The sequence below is a fragment of the Corvus moneduloides genome, chromosome 19 (genome assembly GCF_009650955.1).
Source record: "Corvus moneduloides isolate bCorMon1 chromosome 19, bCorMon1.pri, whole genome shotgun sequence".
Classification (NCBI taxonomy): domain Eukaryota; kingdom Metazoa; phylum Chordata; class Aves; order Passeriformes; family Corvidae; genus Corvus; species Corvus moneduloides.
This window is the reverse complement of record NC_045494.1, coordinates 3536081-3557232: the sequence shown is the minus strand read 5'-3', so window position 1 is coordinate 3557232 and position 21152 is coordinate 3536081. Positions and strand designations below refer to the sequence as shown.

General features: G+C 41.6%; 2 protein-coding genes across 6 annotated transcripts in view; one reads left to right on the top strand and one right to left on the bottom strand.

Moving 5' to 3' along the window:
- Positions 1-7742, bottom strand: part of PITPNC1 (phosphatidylinositol transfer protein cytoplasmic 1) — an 82612-nt gene extending 74870 nt beyond the window's left edge. For 2 of the 4 annotated variants that reach the window (XM_032128925.1, XM_032128926.1), the window contains exon 1: positions 7099-7740. In XM_032128925.1, the coding sequence (XP_031984816.1) occupies positions 7099-7146 (48 nt within the window). In that variant the 5' untranslated portion in view covers positions 7147-7740. Of the gene's footprint in view, positions 1-7098 lie in introns of all 4 variants that reach the window. The other 2 variants (XM_032128923.1, XM_032128922.1) reach the window with 2 other exon arrangements.
- A 4450-nt stretch (positions 7743-12192) lies between these two features.
- On the top strand, positions 12193-21152 carry PSMD12 (proteasome 26S subunit, non-ATPase 12). 2 transcript variants are annotated; one of them, XR_004243813.1, is made up of 11 exons: positions 12193-12372; positions 14433-14492; positions 14625-14753; positions 15832-15939; positions 16878-16982; positions 17422-17571; positions 17746-17880; positions 18421-18533; positions 18865-19039; positions 19501-19633; positions 20530-20978. XR_004243813.1 is itself a non-coding variant. In XM_032128907.1 (11 exons), the coding sequence occupies exons 1-11, from the start codon at positions 12265-12267 to the stop codon at positions 20737-20739; spliced, it is 1371 nt and encodes a 456-aa protein (XP_031984798.1). In that variant the 5' UTR covers positions 12195-12264; the 3' UTR covers positions 20740-21152. The 2 variants fall into 2 exon arrangements, 1 of the variants encoding a protein (XP_031984798.1); XM_032128907.1 differs by having other exon boundaries at positions 12195-12372; positions 19556-19633; positions 20530-21152.

Sequence of the window (21152 nt, the reverse complement as noted above, 5' to 3'; positions counted from 1 at the left end):
TTCAGAGCAAATTTGCATGAAATGTCACTATTTGCTTTATTTTGTTATAAAGTCTCACAAAATCTACTGCTGCTGCTGAAAAATGCTCTATGAACCACGGAAGATAAAACAGAATATAAGGAAAATTATAACTATTGGGGAAAAAAAAGATTCCAAGTAAGTTTTCCATGAATAAGGATACAAAGGATTATTTCTTACCCACAACGACTGAGAATATTTCAAGGGTTTGCATGTGTGTATTATCCATCCCCATCCTCAGAGTATGTAATGATTGCTTGTGTGTTACGTTGGACAGCCAAGATGGAAAGCCTGCATGGATTTAACATCCACAACTGACTCGCTTCTATAAGAACAGCCTGGGGAACACGTTTGTCAGCTCACTAGTCACACAGAAGAATTTAGTGAATGAATCATTGTTATAAACTATGGGTTTTCCATTATCTAACTAGGCAGCCTTTTGTACCCAAGAACATGATCTCTAACAGATTTTAACAATGCAAATGCCTATCAGACTCAAGTGAATACTCATGAAGGAAAATATAATTTATAACCTTTCCTAGTTATTACAGAAATCTTTGTCTTCCTCTCATCTAAAGGGCTTTATAGACTTAAAAGCTATAAATCACCTAACTTTTTTATAACATATGCAGTCAAGCACATGAAAACTGGTATCATTATATTATTTCTTACCTTAAAAGTATGAAGAATGAAGAAATTAAACAGACTGGACTACGGTAAAATGTATTTGACATATCAGAGCTATCAAACTTCAAGATGCCAATATAGACATCTACATTCATTATTAGGTACATCAACGGAAGTTGTCAGAATTTCAAAAATGCTGATCATTCAACATTAACATCAACTCTTACAAGAACTTCATGTTCTCAGCAAGACAAAGTTCATCCCCAAAATAAAAAAAACCAGAAAGCTCTGTTTTAAAAGCCAGTATTGACATTCTGTGTTTTTCTCTCCCTGTTCTTTTGTTTCCAAACCTACATTATGTTCAAACACAAACACAGCTCATGGAGTTCTTGATAGCATCAAGGCTCTGTAAAGTGCTTTAGCTAGAAAATATCCTAAACCACCAACAGGCTGCATTTTCTTTTATGGGAAATGGAAAACTGGGCCCATATTTTGCTTAACAAAGCCCTCAAATCAAATGTGTGGCATTATTTGCTATATGTATATATACATCTATATATATATACATACACACACACACACCTTGGAGAAAATAAGTGTTGACATGGAAAGACAGAACAAGAGAGATAAAGAGAGATGTATGTTAGAGTCTGGTGTTCCTTGGGTAATATCTAATCCTTTCCACTGAAAGATTTTTTTAATGATTTACACTGAAGTCTGCAGAACAAAGATTGTCTTGTTTCTTTCACAGAGTTACACTGAAATGTGCAAACAGGAGAAAGGGAGAAAATTGCATATTTTTGGATTTCTATTTGCAGTGGAGATCAGTGAAGATTTGACATCTGCTCTGCACTGCCATACTTTTACAGCTGACCACAACTAATATAAGAAGGCCAAACTAAAGCAAGGTGTATATTTTTTCCCATGCTAAAAACCAGCTCTCACTTTCCTCTGTTCCTTTTTGCCAACTCGATTGTGCAGCAAAAGAAAATTCAATAGGTACTCTTCCTTGGTACTAATAGCTAACTTCTGTTGATTTCTCTCAGGAGTTTTATCTGTTACAATGATTCTTCCCAGGCCATAAGATTTAAGGTGATTTTAAGGTCACACTGCATGTAGCAAAGGCCTTGTGAGGAAAGTACATATGACCACCCACCAAAGACCACATCCAATCCCTTTGCTGACAAGAGACTTACACAAGGAATTATTTTGAAGGGTAAAGATACTCAGAATAGTGTAAAGAGGCTTTCTAGCTCAATAATTACCTCTGAAGCCTTCTCAGACAAACATGTCAGTGCCTCCACTGTATTAACTGCAAAAGGCAGGTGAGGCTGGTGATGTTCTTAGAAGGCATCTCCTGACAGAATGATTAACCACAGCAAAAGGCTCTTTATGTTTCAGAGCAATTCACTATCTTGTAAAGGAACTGGTGTAAGATGCGTTAGAGCTGTTGATAGCTCAAATTAAAATTGCACAATAAGCCTCTGTTTTTGCTGGACAGCCTCAGCTCAAAAATGCCAGATAAACGTTTTCTGCAGAGGTCATGGACATGACATGGTCCAACTATGATTTCATTTACAAGTAATTAAAATAAATTAATTTTGATAAGATGACTTCACCTTAAGTTTGTTTATAGTCCTCTTGCTTATGACCAACATACTGCTTTTACAAGTGTTCCATACATTTATATACTCCTGAAAATATGTTCTGTGGCTACAGTTGAGAAATGAAGGAAATGCCCATAGCTGACCATTATTTAATCTAGCTGTATTAAATGCAGGATGAGTAGATGTAGTTTGCCCTGCAGCAGATCACTGTACTTTAGCTGTGCTACATACATATAGTTATGTACAAATATTGTAACACCTGCTGACTCTCAGGCCATAACAGTATGTTCTCAAATGCTTTCAATGAGCTTTAAATCTGTCTGAATAAAACATGTTATAACATGTACTCTTTGTACACAAAACGGGAGACTACGAAATTTTTTAAAGAAGAAGTGTACACAAGATTCAGAGAATCTAAATAGTGTTTACACAGATATTGTTGAAATAATTTTATGGAAATAATCCACACTGGGAGAATTCATAATGTTTGAAACAAGAACTAAACAATGGATATTTTTATAAAGGAGCAAGGGTAACACCTCTAAAATCAGAATTTATTAATGCTGAAAGGACTTTTTGTTGAAAAACCATGATCTACATTTACGGACATTTTGCAGGTCTCTGCTTGTTTGTATTCATGATAATACAGCTGTTCCTCCACACCTCATGCAGGCAGAGCTCCCCACAGATCCAACCTGGCTTTTATTTAAAACACAGAGTGGGAATAATTCCACCAGCCTCAGCAGAGATAATCTTGGTTGAAATAAAGAACAAAGGAAAGAAAAACCTGTTAGGACTTTAGGTACTGGCCATGCACGTACAGTTCAGAACTAATAGAAACCTTAACGGTCATCCCTACTTTCAAGGAAAAAACCCTATGACTCCCATTGTTTATTTGATGTTCAGCTTTCAAATTTACACAACCCAGCTTCACATCGCTCATAGCATTTTACAGCAGTAACAACTCCATTTTCAACAGGATCCAGCAAAAATGTCTTTCCATCTATTTCCCTAAAGAATAATCACTTTGCACACAAATCAGGAATCTCACTATACTTTGCCTTTTCTAGAAGAGTTCCGTACCACGTTAACCTATCACATTTGGTTTCCATTTTCAGATAAAGGTATCTCAAAAGCACAAAACCATGTAATCCTTCCTGTGAAAAATTGTGGAATTCTGATTTGCAATGAGTTCTAAGCCTGAGAATTTTTTAGCATCTCTGCTCTTTTCAATTGTTTGGTGTTCTTGTCACTTGCTTAGGAATGTATTTTTTTAACTGATGATATTTAAAACCCACAATGCAGTCCCTTATAATATTCTCCCATACGATGTAACAAGCTATTTGTAAGAATAAACTAACACATGAAAATGCCAGGGGAAAAATAACCAAGCAGCAGGCTCATTTATTAATTGCAGCTGGAATGAAGAGTGGTAACATCCTATGGAACTACTGGAACAGATTTTATTTGCTTTATATACTAATGCAAAGAACTGGCTTTTTCTAATTTATAAGGACTTGGTGTTAACAGAAAGATTGAATTTGCCAGAAGTACCACAAATGAGGTAAAGAATGACTTCCCATTGGCAATCATATTGGTTTTGTCAACCATCAGTTCCATCCTGACCTTATTTGCAAAGTTCTTACAGCAGTTATTATTTTGCTTAGCAGTTAACACAGTGCTTCCTTTCTCAAATTATTTTAAATCTGATCAGGCAGCTTGTGACTATGCACATGTAACAGACCTAAACAGCTGTCAAAAATTCCATTTACTGAGGAAGCCACTGCATCTCAGCAAGAACTCTTGGAACAGCCCATCTTTCCTGGTGCTTACGGACAAGGAACAAATACACATCTCCAACGCCTGTATCCTGGCTCAAAATACAACCACAACAGCTCAGTCTATAGCAAACAGCATTTCTTAGGAAATGTTTTCTTTGCAAGAAAGCATTTGGCCTTCAAGCAGACAGGTAGATAAACAAACCTCCTATAAATATTTGGGTATCTTATCTAATAAGGGCATCAAGGAAAGAATGTCTCAGGAACAGGATCTGCAGTAGCTAATGAAGGAATTTCCTATCCACAACAATGCCAGAAACTCTTTAAACCTGGAGACAGTGCTTCTGTTACACTGACATCTATCAGTTTTTTACTCTTCTCCAGAGATAAATTTAGGTCATAATAGTCAGCCAGAGCAGCACTAACTCCTACACTGCTGCGTGCACAGGTATTTTACATTCAAGGTCACGACTTCCAGTTACTTGCCTGGACATTACACAACACTTTACTGCACATTTTTTCACATTACACACAAAATCTGACTACAGAAGATTGGATACAGATGCTTGGCTGACAGAGCTAACACTTCATTTTGCTGCCTGTGCCAGATTATTTTTATCATTACAGGAATGATATGGAAATGACTCTGGTGCTGGTGCCACCACCACCACCACAAATTAAGAACATAGTTCTTTCTCATTCATGTTGTGAGACTTCTATGGATGGCAGTGCTAAAAAAAGAAAACTGCTCAAGGAAGTGCTTTTGGATATATGTATAAAGTGCACAGGCTGAAAGGCAGAACGTCCGAACAATAGAAAAAACAGGGTTTATTAAGTCTACATAAGAAAAACAGCACAAAAATGGAATCCATGCTGTTGCATAAGAACTGCATTTTTCCCACACGTCTTGAGACAGGACCTCAAAAATCCTTGGGTGCTTAATTGCCAGTGGTATCCATGAGAGTCACATACCCGAGTACCAGCGCACATCATAGCCCAGCTTCCCAGACCTGCGGGAAATTGCAGGTCCTTTGGAAACTGCCTTTCCCTCAAAGCCCACTGAACTTCAGAGTGACTCTGCACCCTGCAGAAGGCAGTTTGGACCTCTTAGAACCAAAATGCTCTTGGCTTTTGAAGGGTGAGCATTGCCTCATGATGTTCTCCTGATAACTGCACAATGTAGCACCTTGTTCTACACAGATGGCAAAAAATATCACACAGTGTTGGTAGTTAATGTGCAACTGAGGGTAAAAATAAGATAACACCACCTTCCTAAGACTGTAAGAAATGTCACAAAGATGAACCACTACGAGAAATACAGTGTGGGACTTCTTTAGTATGCAAATACCGTAAGAAAAATAAGGTATTGGCTGATTTCACAATTTTGTCCTAATTCATTTTATAATAATTAAATTAATGCTAAACATCAGACATGTTCTAGGTTCCTCATTAAGGCATCTCAGCTTCAGTGCTTGGATTAAATAATGGATGATTCAACATGAGAGAAACTACAAAATCTAGTATCTTTACTAATTCTATTAACATTCTAGAGAACAAGTAACATCCAGCATTGCCTTCTGCCTCATCATGAATCAACCATTCCTGTTTTGGAAGATTTTTGAACTTTTCTGCATCTGGAAATCTTGTTTAACAATAATTTTTCAAAATAAATTAGATCTGCTCCCTTCTGATGATGTAATGAACTGTTATTAACTAAGTGTGGTAGTCTAAGGGCATCAGGAACTGGCTTGGATAAAATGTTGTCTACATTAGGGTAATGCAATAAACAAAGAAAATTATATATTAAAAGAATAATGCCATCCAATATCACAACATACAGTATAACTTGGATGGAAACATACTAGAATTAAACCTATGCCTATTTAACTTTATGTATGTGGTGGTTTTGGCTCCTGCTCCCAGCAGAAGGAATTTCCTGAGCAGCCTGAAGTAAATATTGGGCAGTTCCAATTCCGAGTTTTAGAGAACTGTTAATTTGCCAAATCTGAAAATATGGACAAAAAGACCATTGAGACGACTACTCTGTCATACCCGCGAGGACTTCTCCACACATATTGCAAAAAATAAAACTGTGCGGCAAAACGCTCGCCTGGATGGACCCAAAGAACAAATGTGTACATTAATTATCGGATTAACGAGCGAATTGGGGCGCTGCGCCCGGGACCCTCGGCCGGGACCCTCCGGCGGGGCCGTGGCAGGGCGCCCCCTGGCGGCCCCGCCGCCGCTCGCGGGACCAGCGGAACTTTGCGCGCAGCTCGGCGCAAAACGCGCGCTCAGAGTGGGCTCGTTCCCTCCGCGACGCCAAATCCGCAGCAGAAATGGCCAAATAAGAAAACACCGAGCTTTTCTGTACTTGCCGGACACTAAACCATAAAGCACCATCTCCTTTCCAAATGCCATCAGGCCTTTGGCCACCTAATTGCACCCACAAACACTTCATGAGCACCAATAACTCCAGAGCACGTGTACTCCATGCAGGTATTACTGTCTTAATTAAAACAGTGAGCAGGTGGGATGTTGCAGATAAATAAAAACATAATGTTCCTAACACAGAGTTCAGAACACCGACAAAGAGCTGTTTGACTTTCAATCACTTCTTTAAATGACAACAAAGTTTTACTAATAAATGATCACCTCTCTTACCTACCTGTGTTGGAGTTTCAGGCCACGTTCATCTGCGAGGTTATTTTAAGCAAAGGTGAAATATATTTAGAATCTGGGTTTTGGACAAACGCCTTATCAGACAGAAATTCCAGCACAAAGCATTCCCTTGCAAACATGCATGAAATTCCTCTGAAAGTTTGGTTGGAAAAATCTTTATAATCAATATTTTGACGACACAATGCTTTTGATACACTTAAGTTACCTTCATTCCTTCAGGATTCTTATATTTTCCCAATAAAAACATTCCTCTCTAACCAATCATCTCCGACTAAGTTCCTTACACGAAGAAAAAATATTCACCAAAATAAATATAACCTCAATTCGCCTTGCAAGAGAAAAGCCTCGGTAATGAACAGCCTCTCCGGTACGAGCGCGGATCTTACCTCTTCAACTGTCAGAGGCATACAGATCCGGTACTCCTTCATGAGCATATTCCTGCGGCTCAGTGCGGACCGGCGAACTGGGAGAAAAGTGGTGATTTCTACGCAGAGATCACGACGGAAACCAAACACAGGGGAAAATAATCAAGCCTCTTTCTCTGTGCGCGCTTGACAATGTGTCCACAAGACAGTAATGCAACCATCCAGGAAGGCTGACCCTGCAAGAAGAGAAACCACCACAACCGCTTCTTTCTCCCAGTTCTTCCTCCTTCACACTGCGATCATGGGAGTCTCACAGACGCTCGCACCGAGATACGCTACAAAGTCTCAAACCCCCCCCCCCGCTCTCGCCCCAGCCGAAGACATCCGTCGGAAGTGCATGGAAACGCCGGGCTCTCTCGCGGCTGTGTCAAGACATGCCTGGGGCGGTGAAAAGAACAAACGAGCCGAAAATGTGGCTTTCGCCCCCGCCGGCAGCACGTCGGGCGGCAGGAGAGATGCGATGCTGATTCCCAAGACAAAGGCTTTTTATAACGTTGCCTTCCCCGACTGCCAAACGCGGCTCCCACCTCCCCGCCGCAACGCGGTTGCGGCCGCCGCGGCTCCCGCTGGGCTCGAGGCGGGAACGGGGGGGCAGCGCGGCGCTCGGGCGGGCGGGCGGCCGCGGGTTCCCCGGCGCAGCCGCGGGTGCTCACGGGCGGGCGCGGAGCGGCTGCAGCGGCGGCGGCCCCGGCGGGGCTCGGCTGACATCAGCGGGGCGGCAGGAAGGAGGGAGGGGGCCGGCGGGGGGGCAGCGGCCGCCACCGCTCGGGCGGGCTCAGCGGGGCCGGGCCGCGGGGCTCCGGGCAGCGCCCGCCGGCGCCTCCCGGCAAGGGGACACCGGCAGCGCTGAGCCCCAAGGATTCACGATTTCAGTTAATTCTGCCATGAAGACTTCTCGCGTTTTGAAGTTTATTGCCCTACGTGTGACAAGGCACCTTGCAGAGCATTTACACCCCGGTGCAGGAGAAGCGAGCCGGTGAGCCTGGGGCTCGCACCCACCTCCCGGTACAAAAGGAAAGGAAAAGACAACGTGCACTCGGTGCGGACATACACAGGATGTGGAGGCCTCACCCATTTCCCTTCTGGTCAGCCCTCACCTATCAGCCATCACATTTTTCAGCACAAATAAACCGCTTTTTTCATATCGTTTTTACTTTCAAATGGCACGCAGAAAGTTCAGTGAGAAAACGCCTCCTTCCTAGTTGAACTATAAAGCCAGAACCGTTTTAGGAGGTCTCCCCCCCCCCTTTAGTGAGCAATTTGTTAGCGAAATCGATTTTTAATATGCTTGGGGTTGCGTTTTTCAGAGAAATTTCCCCATCATTAAGTTACAACTTGAAATGCACAGGAACCCAATTCTGAAACTACTTGGGAACCCTCAGCATTTCATGCTTAAAATGCTCATCCTGCTGTTTCTCCTGTGCTCCCAGTGGCTATAAAACATTCACTCGATTGCAGAGAAGCTCTGTAAGAGCACAAACAAGGCACTGCAAAGATACTGGTAAAATATACATCTGCACTTACATACCCCTTATTTGCAAAAAAATAAAAGCGATGAAATACCGTATTTGGGACAGTTAAAGAGGAATTTAGGTCTACAATAAAATTTGTGTTTCATAACAAGAAAGAGCAAAAGCCCCTCAGAATTTCATTGGTTCTGGATGTACATTTCAGAGCTGTGAGTATAATTCTTAGCCCAGAGGACACAGTGCCATCTCCTGGAGCCACCAACGTCCGTTTGCCAGCCCCTTGCAATAATGGCACAATATTTCACGTCCCTGCCTTCCCAGGGAAGTGCAAACACCTACACAAAGAAATAAAAAATCTGGGAGCTCTATTAACAGTCTGGATTTTCAGCTGAGGTATGAACAATGTGTTTAATGAGACTTCTGTCTCAAATCTGACACAGCCATGTATAAATATGAAAACTGTGGCTGTAATTCATAATGTTGGTACTGTATGTTCCTGGAATTCCAAGCAAAATAGCAAAACCAAGGCAATACCTTGTGATATCTCACTGCAGGAAGGACATTGAGATGCTGGAGTGTGTCTAGAGAAGGCAACAGAGCTGGGGAAGAGTCTGGAGCACCAGGGGTGGCTGAGGGAGCTGGAGCCTGGAGAAAAGGAGGCTCGGGGGGACCTTTTGGCTCTCCATAACTCCCTGACAGGAGGGGGCGGGGGGAGGGAGGGGGGAGGGCGGTGTCGGGCTCTGCTCCCAGGGAACAAGTGATGAGAGGAAATGGCCTCAAGCAGTGCCAGGGGAGGTATAGATTGGATATTGGAAAAAATTTCTTCACAGGGTTGTGAAGCATTGGAACAGGCTGACAAGGGAGTCACCATCCCCAGAAGTGGTCAAGGAATGTTTGGATGTAGCACCTAGGGACTTGGTTTAGTGGTGAACATGGTGGTGGTGGTGCTGGGCTGACAGTTGGACTTGATCTTGAAAGTCTTTGCAACCTTAAGGATTCTATGATTCTGTGGTATTACCCACAGATGAGAGACAATCCAAATTCAGATCTAAAACATCCTTCGGCTTTAAGTGATTTCCTAGTGGTTTCATCCACGGGGAACAGTATTTCTGGTTTCTGCTGAAAAGCAGTGTAAAAGAACCTGAACTTCTTGGCTTGGGGCCTTGATGCTACCCAACTATAGGCAAGGACACTGATTTCAATAAAACCAGAAGACTTAAACTAGTTTATCACCTATCGCATGCTTTCAACATAAAGTAAACCTTATAGCTCTGTGTACATTAACAAAGCAGATCTGCAGAAAGCAGTGTGTCAAATACAGAACCTGCTTAAAATGGAAACCAAGACTACTTCCTGTACCTGCAGCAAAAGATTATCCAGTCACCCCATACCATAGCTCTGTCTTGTGCTGGTTGCACATACTCTTGGGGAAAAGCAGTGACCCCAAGGATATCCCTTACAACTCCCCACTGTGAGTGCCCAGACTCTTTCCAAAGCACACCTCCCAAATGCTTCCCAGGGGACATGCTGACACAGAAAACTTGCAGCTCCCACGAGCCAGGCAGTGCCTGCCAAGCATGCCTGCCTCAATTTTGGGTCTTTGATTTCCATGAATTGGCAGAAATTTTTACTCTTACCTCTGCAACATGCTCTCTATGCTCTGTTGTGAAAATGAGACATTTTTCACTCATTTTTCATTTCTGACCCAGAGGAAAAAAGCTGATATGTTAAATTATGCTGAGTATGAACTCCAGATGGACTCGTGTCAGCAAAGTGTCACTTCAGAGTAAGAGACAGCAAGAGCCAAGCCATTTCTTTGGGTGTTTCACTAAGGACTTTTGAATAAGAATTTAGTTTCTTTTTCAGCCGCTCAGGGATTCTATATTGGAGGCAACAGCTGCCTCATTTCCCAGCGCATGCATGCAGTTAAAGGAAAACAACAGTTGCAGAAGGCAGTTATTTTCTTCCTCTTTCACTCTTTTGTCTGAACCAAATTACTGTGTATGGGACTATGTTCAATTAGATTAGCATGTGACTTTTAACTTCTCTGGAAGCCATCACTCCCAGTCCATCACCTGTGAAAATATACTAATATTACCATGAGCTAAAAGAATGAGATTGTAAAAATAAAAACTCTGTAAAAATTTGCAAATGGCCAGAGTTAGGGAAGAACAACTGACACGCTCTGTGTGATACATGCATGTATTTTAAGTACTTAAGTCAATTGAAATTAAGTAAAAATGATTAAGGATAATGGATAAATTCTGTTAGCAGACTTTTTAAATCAAGTTTGTGTTCAAACAGAAAGTGATTCAAAGCCTGTCTGTGCTGTGCTAATTGGAAGGTATGTATCAGACACAGTTGCAAAATGCAGTATTGGAGCTCTGAATTCACTTAACTGAACTACTCTGAATTTACACCAGTGCAGCAGATGTAGGAACTCAGTCTTAATTCTGTAAAAAAAAAATATTTAAACCAGTTACCTCAAATACCCCTTTGCCGCATTAACATGTTGGTCTGTGTACAGTATAGTCTGAAAGTAACACAACACAAAATGTAATTTCATGGTAACTTCTTCTTTCTGGAAATCTTAAATAACATCCAAAGATTCCCATGGCAGGTGGTTGGAACTAGGTGATCTTGAAAGTCCCTTACAACCCAAGCCACTCTGTGATTCTGATTCAGTTTTTGAGTATTTGAACATTCCCTGTTCAGTATTTGAGTTGTTTGCTTGCAAACACGAGGGAGATTTTCTGGATTTACCCAGTGAATGAAACTTCTGTAGCATATGAAATTGTGTTGGGAGATGATAGCAACCTGCACACACAGGCGTTGCACCAACATCTCACAACTTTTCAAACACATTGATGGTGCAACACTGTCTAGATCAGGATTCTTGTGCACTTAAAAGTCAAAGCGTGTCCTACCTTTCCTCCACCTCTCCAGCAATGCCAGGTGATTAAATGACGTAAGGCTGTAATGAGATACAGTGAAACCACCAAGGTGAAATCAGCAGCTACAGAACCCAGAGTGCTCCACTGCAGCCACACCTGACGTGTCAACACGGCCAGGCTGTCCCCAAATGTGGGAGAACAGCACAAAACCACCGTCTTCCTGCCTCACCACCCCCAAGCTACGAGCAACACCGTGGCTGTGGCAACTGTCCCGAGCCCCGTGGCCGTGCTGAGGCCACAGGGCAGAATGGGGGTCGTGTCTGCACTCCGGGAGATGTCACTGGGAGATGTTACCGGGAGATGTCACCGCGACATCTGGCATCAACTCACAGCTGCCCTTCCTGGGTGCCGAGGAATCCCCCGGCCAGACTGGATCTCAGAAGTGTGGATTAAGGGGAAGAGCCATTCAGAGGGGCAGATCGCAATCCAGGTCCCCTCCAAGGGGCGGATTGAGGGGCAGATCCGCACAGCGAGGCAGTGACACACCCGGTCCTCTCCCAAGTGCCGTGGGCGGGGCGGGTCCCCTCAGAGGCGGCACCTCCCCCGCCGGGGGTCCTGAGGCGGCCGGGGATGGCCACAGCAGTGCCTGCTTGCCGCGGCGCGGGGCCCTTCGGCGGGGCTGCACCCGGCGCGCCTGCACCCGGCGCGCCTGCGCGCGGGCCCGGCCGGTTCCGGTGAGCGCTGAGGCAGCGGAGCGGGCGGACATGGCGGAGGGCGGCGCGGAGCGGGCCGATGGCCGCATCGTCAAAATGGAGGTGGATTACAGCGCGACTGTGGACCAGCGGCTGCCCGAGTGCGAGCGGCTGGCGCAGGTGAGGCGGGAGAGAAGCCTGGCGGGGTGGACGGGCTGAGTCATGGCGCGCTAGGCCGCGCGTGGAGGTGGCGCGGAGCGACCCGCGGCCGCATCCTACCCCACGATGCGGTGTTGAGGGGTCTGGTTGCGGGTTCTCCGTGCCGTGCTGGGGAAGGGAAGGAGTGGGGCGGCTCCGCCGTTTCAGGACTGTGTGGGAGGGTGGGAAGGAGGAAGGTTGGTGGCCAAGCAGAGGGTGCCTGAGCCCTGAAACTGCTCTCCAGGGTAGTGGTCACGGCCCCAACCCTGCCAGAGCTCAAGGAATGTTTAGACAACGCTCTCAGGCACATGGATTCTTAGGGAGGTTCTGTGCAGAACCAAGGCGAAGAGATGCACTCGATGATCCTTGTGGGTTCATTCCAGCTCAGTCTGTTCTGTGATTTTGAGACGGGACGCGGTTTCGGGGCGCAGCCTCGCGGGTGAGGGAACCAGCGGGCCCCAGTCCATCACAAGGGCCGTGGCTCTTCCCCGCAGCCCCTGCTCGCGGGCATACGCGGAGTTGCTTGTTCATCCCGGGGCTCTGTACGCCGGAGCTACCTTCGTGTAACAGGTACCGGGGCACGTTGGACAGGCAGCGCTTTAACTCGGTTACATGCGAGCCCCAAGGAGCTGGAATGGAGGAACAGAGCCAGGAGAGGCGCTAGGGCTGTCTCTGCCTCCTTCGGCTCAGTAAACAACGTCTGTGTACACACCCTGCGTGACCGCAGGATGTGTTGCACATGGGGTCATAGTGATTGAGCATACGGTGTTTCATAAAAAAATTCTTCTGTGGCGTGGAGATTCTTGTGCCCCTCAGATCTCAGAAAAGACAGAACCATGGAATCACAGAATGGTTTGGGTTGGAAGAGGCCTTAAGCTCATTTCATTCCACCCCCTGCCACAGGCAGCGACACCTTCTACTAGACCAGGTTGCTCCAAAACCGTACAAATTGGCTTTGAACACTTCCAGGGATGGGGCAGCCACAGCTTCCCTGTTGTTGCTGTCATTTGTTGTCCCAGTAGGATGGCATCTGACTCTTCACGTGCTGCAAATGCTCTGCTTGATCCATGTGTTTCAAGACACACGTTGTACAGTTCTGAAGGCAGTAGCCTTAAGATAAATAAATTGCATCTTACATTATCTTAAGGCTATTGAATGGAGAGCAGGCACAAGGATTTTGTCCTACAGGCGCAGCTCTGCAGAGGAATGGACACCATGGCCATGTTTCATTCTGCAAAACATAAATTCTGTGGCAGTAAGAGCACATCCTTGATAAACCATTGTATGTAGTCTACAATATTTCAGCTGGGATGTTTTAGAAACAAATTTCGTTTTCTGTGGTTTGTTACTCATTTTCTACCCGTTTTTTGTTTCTAGTTTCTAACCATCTTTTGCAGCCCTACCACTGCCATGGGCTGTTACAAATTCACCCCTATTAACTTTTTTTTTTTAACAAGATATTTGCTAGGAATTGCAACTTAGGACTAAAAGTACATTGTGGTATCTTACACTCCTCTAAACAAAGGCAAATACAGTTCTCAAAACCCCTCTAAAACCAGGACTATTATAATTCCATGCTTAGCCTGTAAAGGTTGTAGTTTATACTTTGTATAATACACTGTAATTAAGATATGAATATGGGTGGAAGTAATAGGTGAACAATTTTTTTGGCCAAGGTGTTTAATTGCATATCTAATCTCACTGAAAGCTCTGTTTTGGCCAGAGAAGAAATGAGTCTTCCACGCAGCTCAGTGAATGTGAGCTCACCAAACCTGTCTGAAACTTGCCAGGTTTCTCTCCCAAGGCAGACAACTTGGAGCATGTGTTGTGCAAAAATGCCACTAGTACCTCTCCAGTTCTATCTCTGTGTAGAACCATGTCTTTAAAGTTAGTGCTATGCATACTTTTTTTTAAGGAAAAAAAATTAAAATGAGTGTACGGGCTGGTCTGTGTTTTTATTTATGTGAGAATTTGAGCTACTCTCAGTTTAAACTGAGTTATGTTCTTGACTCACGGAGATATTTGTTTGCCCGTCTTATTAGGAAGGAAGATTGCAAGAAGTCATTGAAAACCTTCTCTCCCTGGAAAAACAAACACGGACGGTGAGTAGTGTATGGTGGTGCTGGGATGTCCTACACACCTCATGTTCCACTGTGTTAAAGTCATGAAGGGACTTGCAGTATCCTTGGAGCATCAGTTTATCCTGTCTCTAACATGCTCTTGGTTTGTTACAGGCTTCTGACATGGTCTCCACATCCCGAATCTTAGTTGCCGTAGTGAAAATGTGTTACGAAGCTAAAGACTGGGATGCTCTTAATGAAAATATTATTCTTCTATCAAAGAGAAGAAGTCAGTTAAAACAGGTGAATTTAATCCTTTGAAACAAAATACAAAACTGTATTCTGGAGCTGTATTACATACCTGGTTCCCCCATATGTGTAGGGACTTTCTGTGTAAAGATGGTGGTTCATCTTTACACTCTTCTGCAGGGTGTATTGTAGACATATTCTTCATGTTCAGATGTGCATTAAACAGAGTTACTGCAATTTTTTGTGCTCGTATGAAATGTCTGCTTTGCATGCTTGCTTTTGAAACTGGCATACTTTGGTATAAAGCACTTGCATTTTAGAAAGTGTGAAGTTTGTTGCACTCTGTGTGTTCAGTTTGACTTAAATAGAAGTCAGCAATAGGTAATTTTAATGGCATCATTGGTTTAGGAAGGAAAGGGTTACCTATTGTTTAGTGTGTGGAATCATCACTAGTGTGTGTAAGAGTACAGTTTAGTTCTCTGACTTGCACAGACTGTAGCTGAAGGCTTGAATCATTCCAGCTGAATTTTGAGGAACTTTTTGAGGAAGACATTTCTAGAAGTTTTAATTCTGGGTTTTTTTTAGAAGTAGGTATTTTAATAATAATTTTACCAGCTTTGTCAGCATTGTTACCAGAAGTGCACATTCTAGTACCTGTGCTTGTCACTGAAGGAAACATCCCTCTTCCTTCCCTTCCTGAGGAATCTACAAGTGTTGTAAGGAGAGGGGGTAGTGCACAGAGTTAAGAGAAGATACACGTCTCTTCAGCCATGCGGGTCTTAGGGCAAGCAGAGAAGTTCTGCCAGTCCATGTGAGTCTTGTGGATTTGGCAGAAGAGGAATTGCTTTTCAGGATAGAACTGCATGGCATGGATTATTTTCACTATTGGAAAAACTGAGATGAAAAAAATGACAGAACAGCATCCCATTTGCCTTGTAGCATCAGTCAATAGCATCATTGTACACATCTTCATGAATCAAAGTGAGGAGATAGACTCTGTGTGCTTTTTGCTGAAATGAGTCTCTTTAGTGTGATGTGAAACTATTTTTTACTTACCTCTGAGTGTTATAGCTTGAATTCATTAGGGAAATCTAAAACAATAGTATGTCTTTCCTCTCTGTTTTCATACTAGGCAGTTGCTAAAATGGTCCAGCAGTGCTGCACTTATGTTGAAGAAATCACAGACTTACCAGTCAAACTGCGCTTAATCGACACGTTGCGTATGGTCACAGAAGGAAAAGTAAGATTTTGTTTTAAGACTCAATGTCTAAAAGGTAGAATAAAAATGTTCACCTTCTTTAAAAGCGTGGTTTCTTAGCATTATTTTTTTAATCCTGTGCAAGTAAGAACAGAAGTAATTTTTAAATTAACCTGAGAAGCCAAGTAGTTTATTTCTGTCTAAAAGACTGCAGATATTTTCCATATTTAAATCATATGCTGAAACACTGGTCCATGTTCCTATAATGTAGTTATCTAGATGTATTATTAATATAGTTAGTAATACATTTCAAAATTCTAAAATACCATTTACTTTTCACTTTTTCATATGTCATGTATTTGAATTTGGTAGAGAAATGGGCAGGTTTAGTTTAATTTCTCCTGCACTTAGCAAGGTGTTACATATAGTTATGGTAATCAGAAGGTGATACCAAAGCATTATACCAAGTGAGTTACTTATATTGTGTTCCTTTTGCTTTAAGAAAATAAAGAATTCTGAATTAAGGCAAATTTGTGTCAATGTTATGACTTCTGTCTGTTAGTCTAAATTGTTAGTAATCAAGTCTTGTTGATTAATGGCTGGTTAGGAGTAAGTGAAATAATTTAAAGGGGAGTACTTAGTACACATTAACCATAAAATGTAACTTCTATCTGTTTCAATATATTCTAGTAGACAAAATATTTAATACTTTATTCACAGTGCATATCCCTTTGTGTTTGCTTGAAGAATCATAGGTCATTTTTAGATTAATTTGGTCCAAAAAGGTTTGGTGTGTCAATTATCCACTGTATTTCATCAGTGTATATATTGTGGATAGTGCCAGTGTAGTGGATGGATACACAACAAATTAAGTGGTTGTATGATGACAGCATCAAGTGTATTTCCCAGGGGGCTTGCAGTCTCAGAGTTAGCACTCCTCTTTAAAAAATTAGTGTTTAAACTCTTCCTTCTGCCCTCAGATATATGTGGAAATTGAGCGTGCTCGCCTGACAAAGACACTTGCAACAATAAAGGAACAGAACGGGGAGGTGAAAGAGGCTGCCTCGATTCTGCAAGAGTTGCAGGTAACGCCTTGGAACTTAGAAGTGCATCAGCAATAGCAATTAATTCTGACTGTTCTGAGATTGTTTAGAAACTGAATCAGGTATGTTTGCAGAAATGCCTGGAATGAGATGAATTGTTATTAGTGAAAGTGCAGTTCAGCTTTAACTGCTTTTGTTAATGTCATGATTGGGTTACACAGAATATTTTCCACTTGGAAAGTGGATTTCAATTCTCTACCTAGTTCATTGAGTTTAGTGTTGGTGGATTCTTTGGTGTAAGTGGAGGTGATAATTAAAATGGAATAACCTTTATTCTATTTTCACTTGCTCTGTAATAGCTTTTTTCTGTTGTTTTGTTTTGGTGTGTTCCGCCTCCAGACAACCTCCCACTCTTCTGGCACAGTTAAGCCTTCACTTGATTTGACTTTGACAACATTAAGTAGTTACATTTTCATTTCAGGTGGAAACCTATGGTTCAATGGAAAAGAAAGAACGTGTAGAATTTATCTTGGAGCAGATGAGACTCTGTCTAGCTGTAAAAGACTATATTCGGACTCAAATTATCAGCAAAAAAATAAATACAAAATTTTTTCAAGAAGAAAACACAGAAGTAAGTCCTTGGAGGATTTCTCACTCTTTCTCCCTCTCTCCACACAAATTTTAATCTGACTTACTTCTCTTCGGGTCCAAGTGTATTTATTTAAATCTCTCTGTTTTCTGGGGTTCAGTTGAATTTCATTTACCGGTCATGGAGCTGTGTTAATTTGACTTGATACTGTTTCAGAAACTAAAGTTGAAGTACTACAACTTAATGATCCAGCTGGATCAACATGAAGGCTCCTACCTCTCCATCTGTAAGCACTACAGAGCCATTTATGACACTCCCTGTATCCAGGCTGAAAGTGAAAAGTGGCAACAGGTAAAAAAACTGTACATAAAAATGTCTGCATTTCCATGTGACAAATACCCATATCTTACCACATCGGTGTACAGTGGATGAAATAGCTCATCAGTCTGTTTTTATTTAAATGGTTATATTAACAAATTGGTTAGTTGAAAACAGATATGATAAAGTTGATTTCAAAAGAATGTTTATAACCAATATCTTTATTATATTATCTTTGAAATTGAGAAGGTCTCAACTGTTTCATGCAAGTGTAGAGATTACAAACAGTGTGCAAGTGTGGTCTCAGTGGTGCTGTTCTGTGTGCAGTACAGATGTATTTCACGTTTGAAAAGATTTTTTTCTTCATGTATTTATTTGAAATACTAGAATTTTGGTTAACCTGTGTCAATTTAAATGTACCACAGTTCACTTCTGCAAGATGACATCAGTTTCACCTTAATTTCTTAATACACTGAGATTAAATCTTTTGCTTATTAAACTCTTAAGTTTTGTAATCAGTGTTGGCAATTCTTCTGTTTGTGGAAAATACCCACACTCTTTCCTCTTAAACAGGCACTGAAGAGCGTTGTTCTTTATGTTATTCTTTCACCTTATGACAATGAACAATCTGATTTGGTGCACAGAATTAGTAGTGACAAAAAGCTAGAAGAAATCCCCAAGTATAAGTAAGTATCCTTTCTAGTAACCAATTCTTAGATTAAGAAGTGTCTCTCTCTGACAGTGCGAGTGAAATCTCTTTATGCTGAGTCTGCTGTGAGCAACTCTGAATTTAATGCTGCATTAAGAATACTGCAAAAATGTCATGATTGTTCTGTGTGAAAATAAATGTCTCTTGTAAGAGAAAGATCTTTGTTAGAAGAACAGTCTGACTTGAGCTGCCCCCATTATTTATGGTAATAAGAATAAAACATTTAAAATTATGCCTTAGATCTATTTGAAGTATAGACTAGGCCTTATTAATACAGGATTGTAATTCAACTGTACTAAATCATTTAGAGACCTCCTAAAACTGTTTACCACCATGGAGCTGATGAGGTGGAGTACCCTAGTTGAAGAATATGGGAAGGAGTTGAGAGAAGGATCCCTTGACAGTCCTGCAACAGATGTTTTTGGCTGTACAGAGGAAGGTGAAAAGAGATGGAAAGATTTAAAGAACAGAGTTGTGGAACATGTAAGTATCAGTGTCTGTAGGCAGTAGCTGTGTACTCAGTGCCTCAGCTAAAAACACTTTTTGCTTGCTGTATTTTAATCACAAAGAAGACAAAAAAGTAGCTAATAAAGCAGCAGATAAGGTGTCTTTTCTGTTGTGTTGTTTTTCAAGATTTTACTTGCTTGTATATCTCTATTTTATATATATATATTTGGCATACTTGCCACCAAAAAGAGCATATTGCACTCAAATGAGATTGAGCATTCACATTTCAATAAAGCATAAATCGGAAGGTCTTGCTTTGTATTAAATTCATAATTGGTTGATTTCTTTTTTTAATAATTTGTCATGTAGAGACTTTTATACCTTCTACCAGCAAAAGAGCTGTTTGTTCACAACCCCTCCTGTCCCCCGTGCCGGACTGTCATTAGAGCACTACAGTTCCTAATCTACTTGTAACATGGACTTTTATATTTTTGCAGCCTGCTTCAATTATTTTTTGCACATAACCCTCTACTCTGAACACTTTTATTCCAGAATATTAGAATAATGGCTAAATATTATACCAGAATTACAATGAAGAGAATGGCACAGCTCCTGGATCTGTCAGTTGATGTAAGTTTTGCTTTGCTTATCCTTCTTTCATAAGGGAGGGGTCTGTGTCTCTGTGTGTGTGGCAGAGATGTGAGTATTCAGCAGAGTAATGTTCTGGTTTTAATTTTCTGCCTTTATGGGAGTTACAAAACCATTCTTTAAACAGTAAACTCAGTTTCATGATGCACATACCCGTAAGGCAAAAGCTGCTCTTAGAAGTTAATTTATGTTCAAGGCCTTGTGTAAATGCTGGAGCTTCTCTGGTGTTTCAGTGTTAAAAAGTTCTTGTCAATGAGGGATGAAAATCATCTGAAGAGAGGGTCCTTCACCTGTAAATGTCCCTGTTCATAGGTGGTGGCACTTTGGGAACATGGGGTGGAGGGGGTCTTCCTGTCACCCTCCTTTGTTTTTTCAAGAGCTTTCCAAGTAGAATGACACATCCTGGTGTTTTGAGTGCAAATGAAGAGCTTTACCCTTCTGCCTTTTCATGAAATCTGCTTTTCCCACAAACTCAGAAATAACCCTTTTTTGACAGTGGCCAGTAATTAGTTCACTGGGATTTTCCTAAGCCTTGCTTACTACATGACTTGCTCTGGTATCTGTGTAGCCAAGTACTCCAAAGTGTAAAAGTCTATTGGGGTAGTATATTAAACTTTTAATTTCATGAAAGATAATCAGATATAGGTCGATTGAAAACAAAAAGGTTTTTTTTTTTTAATAGTTTGTGCTAGCACCTTGCATTGCCAGCACGTGTAATATTAAAATGCCGTGCATTTTTTAAAGTACAAGATTGTTACAGCTGTACTTGTGTATAAAGAAAATCTTATTCCTGGTGCTTTCATGCTGTCTGGGAGGAATTCTGATGTTTTGTAGGTAAAAATGCTATTTTCTTGACTTAGTGCTGTTTGTCTTTACAGGAATCGGAGGAGTTCTTGTCTAACCTAGTAGTTAATAAGACCATCTTTGCTAAAGTAGACAGGCTGGCAGGAATTATCAATTTCCAGAGGCCTAAGGACCCAAACAATATACTCAATGACTGGTCTCACAAGCTCAACTCCCTCATGGCCCTAGTTAACAAAACCACACATCTCATTGCCAAAGAAGAGATGATCCATAACCTGCAGTAAGGTGCCTCAATAATCTCAGTGCTTTTAAAGAAGGCATTAAATCTTCATAATAGAGACTATTATTACAAGTGTGTATATGGTTTGTTTTCTCCCTGTCAAGCCTTCCTGGTCTAAAATTTAGAACATAATTCTGAAATTCCTGTTGACAATTAAGTTCCCTTGATTATTCATTCAGTTGTTAAATGTTTTTGCTACAATTGGTGAAAGAACAGAATAAAACTGTATTGCCTGTATAATAATAGTCTTGTGATTTCTTTTTTTCCATGTGTACCCTTATCTGTCTAACACATAATTCTGTGGTTATTTCATTACAGGACTATTTTTGAGACTGTGATTGAGAGGATATACTGTAAATAATAAAAACCTAGGGTTTTACAAAGTGGTAACTTACAATGATAATACTGTGAAATTAT

Excerpts from the sequence above, each read along its gene's own strand:
- PSMD12 (XM_032128907.1), top strand. The coding sequence starts at position 12,265 with ATGGCGGAGGGCGGCGCGGAGCGGGCCGATGGCCGCATCGTCAAAATG. Across the intron at positions 15,940-16,877 it reads GTATGGTCACAGAAGGAAAA|ATATATGTGGAAATTGAGCG; the intron begins GTAAGATTTTGT and ends TTCTGCCCTCAG. Across the intron at positions 16,983-17,421 it reads CGATTCTGCAAGAGTTGCAG|GTGGAAACCTATGGTTCAAT; the intron begins GTAACGCCTTGG and ends TTTTCATTTCAG.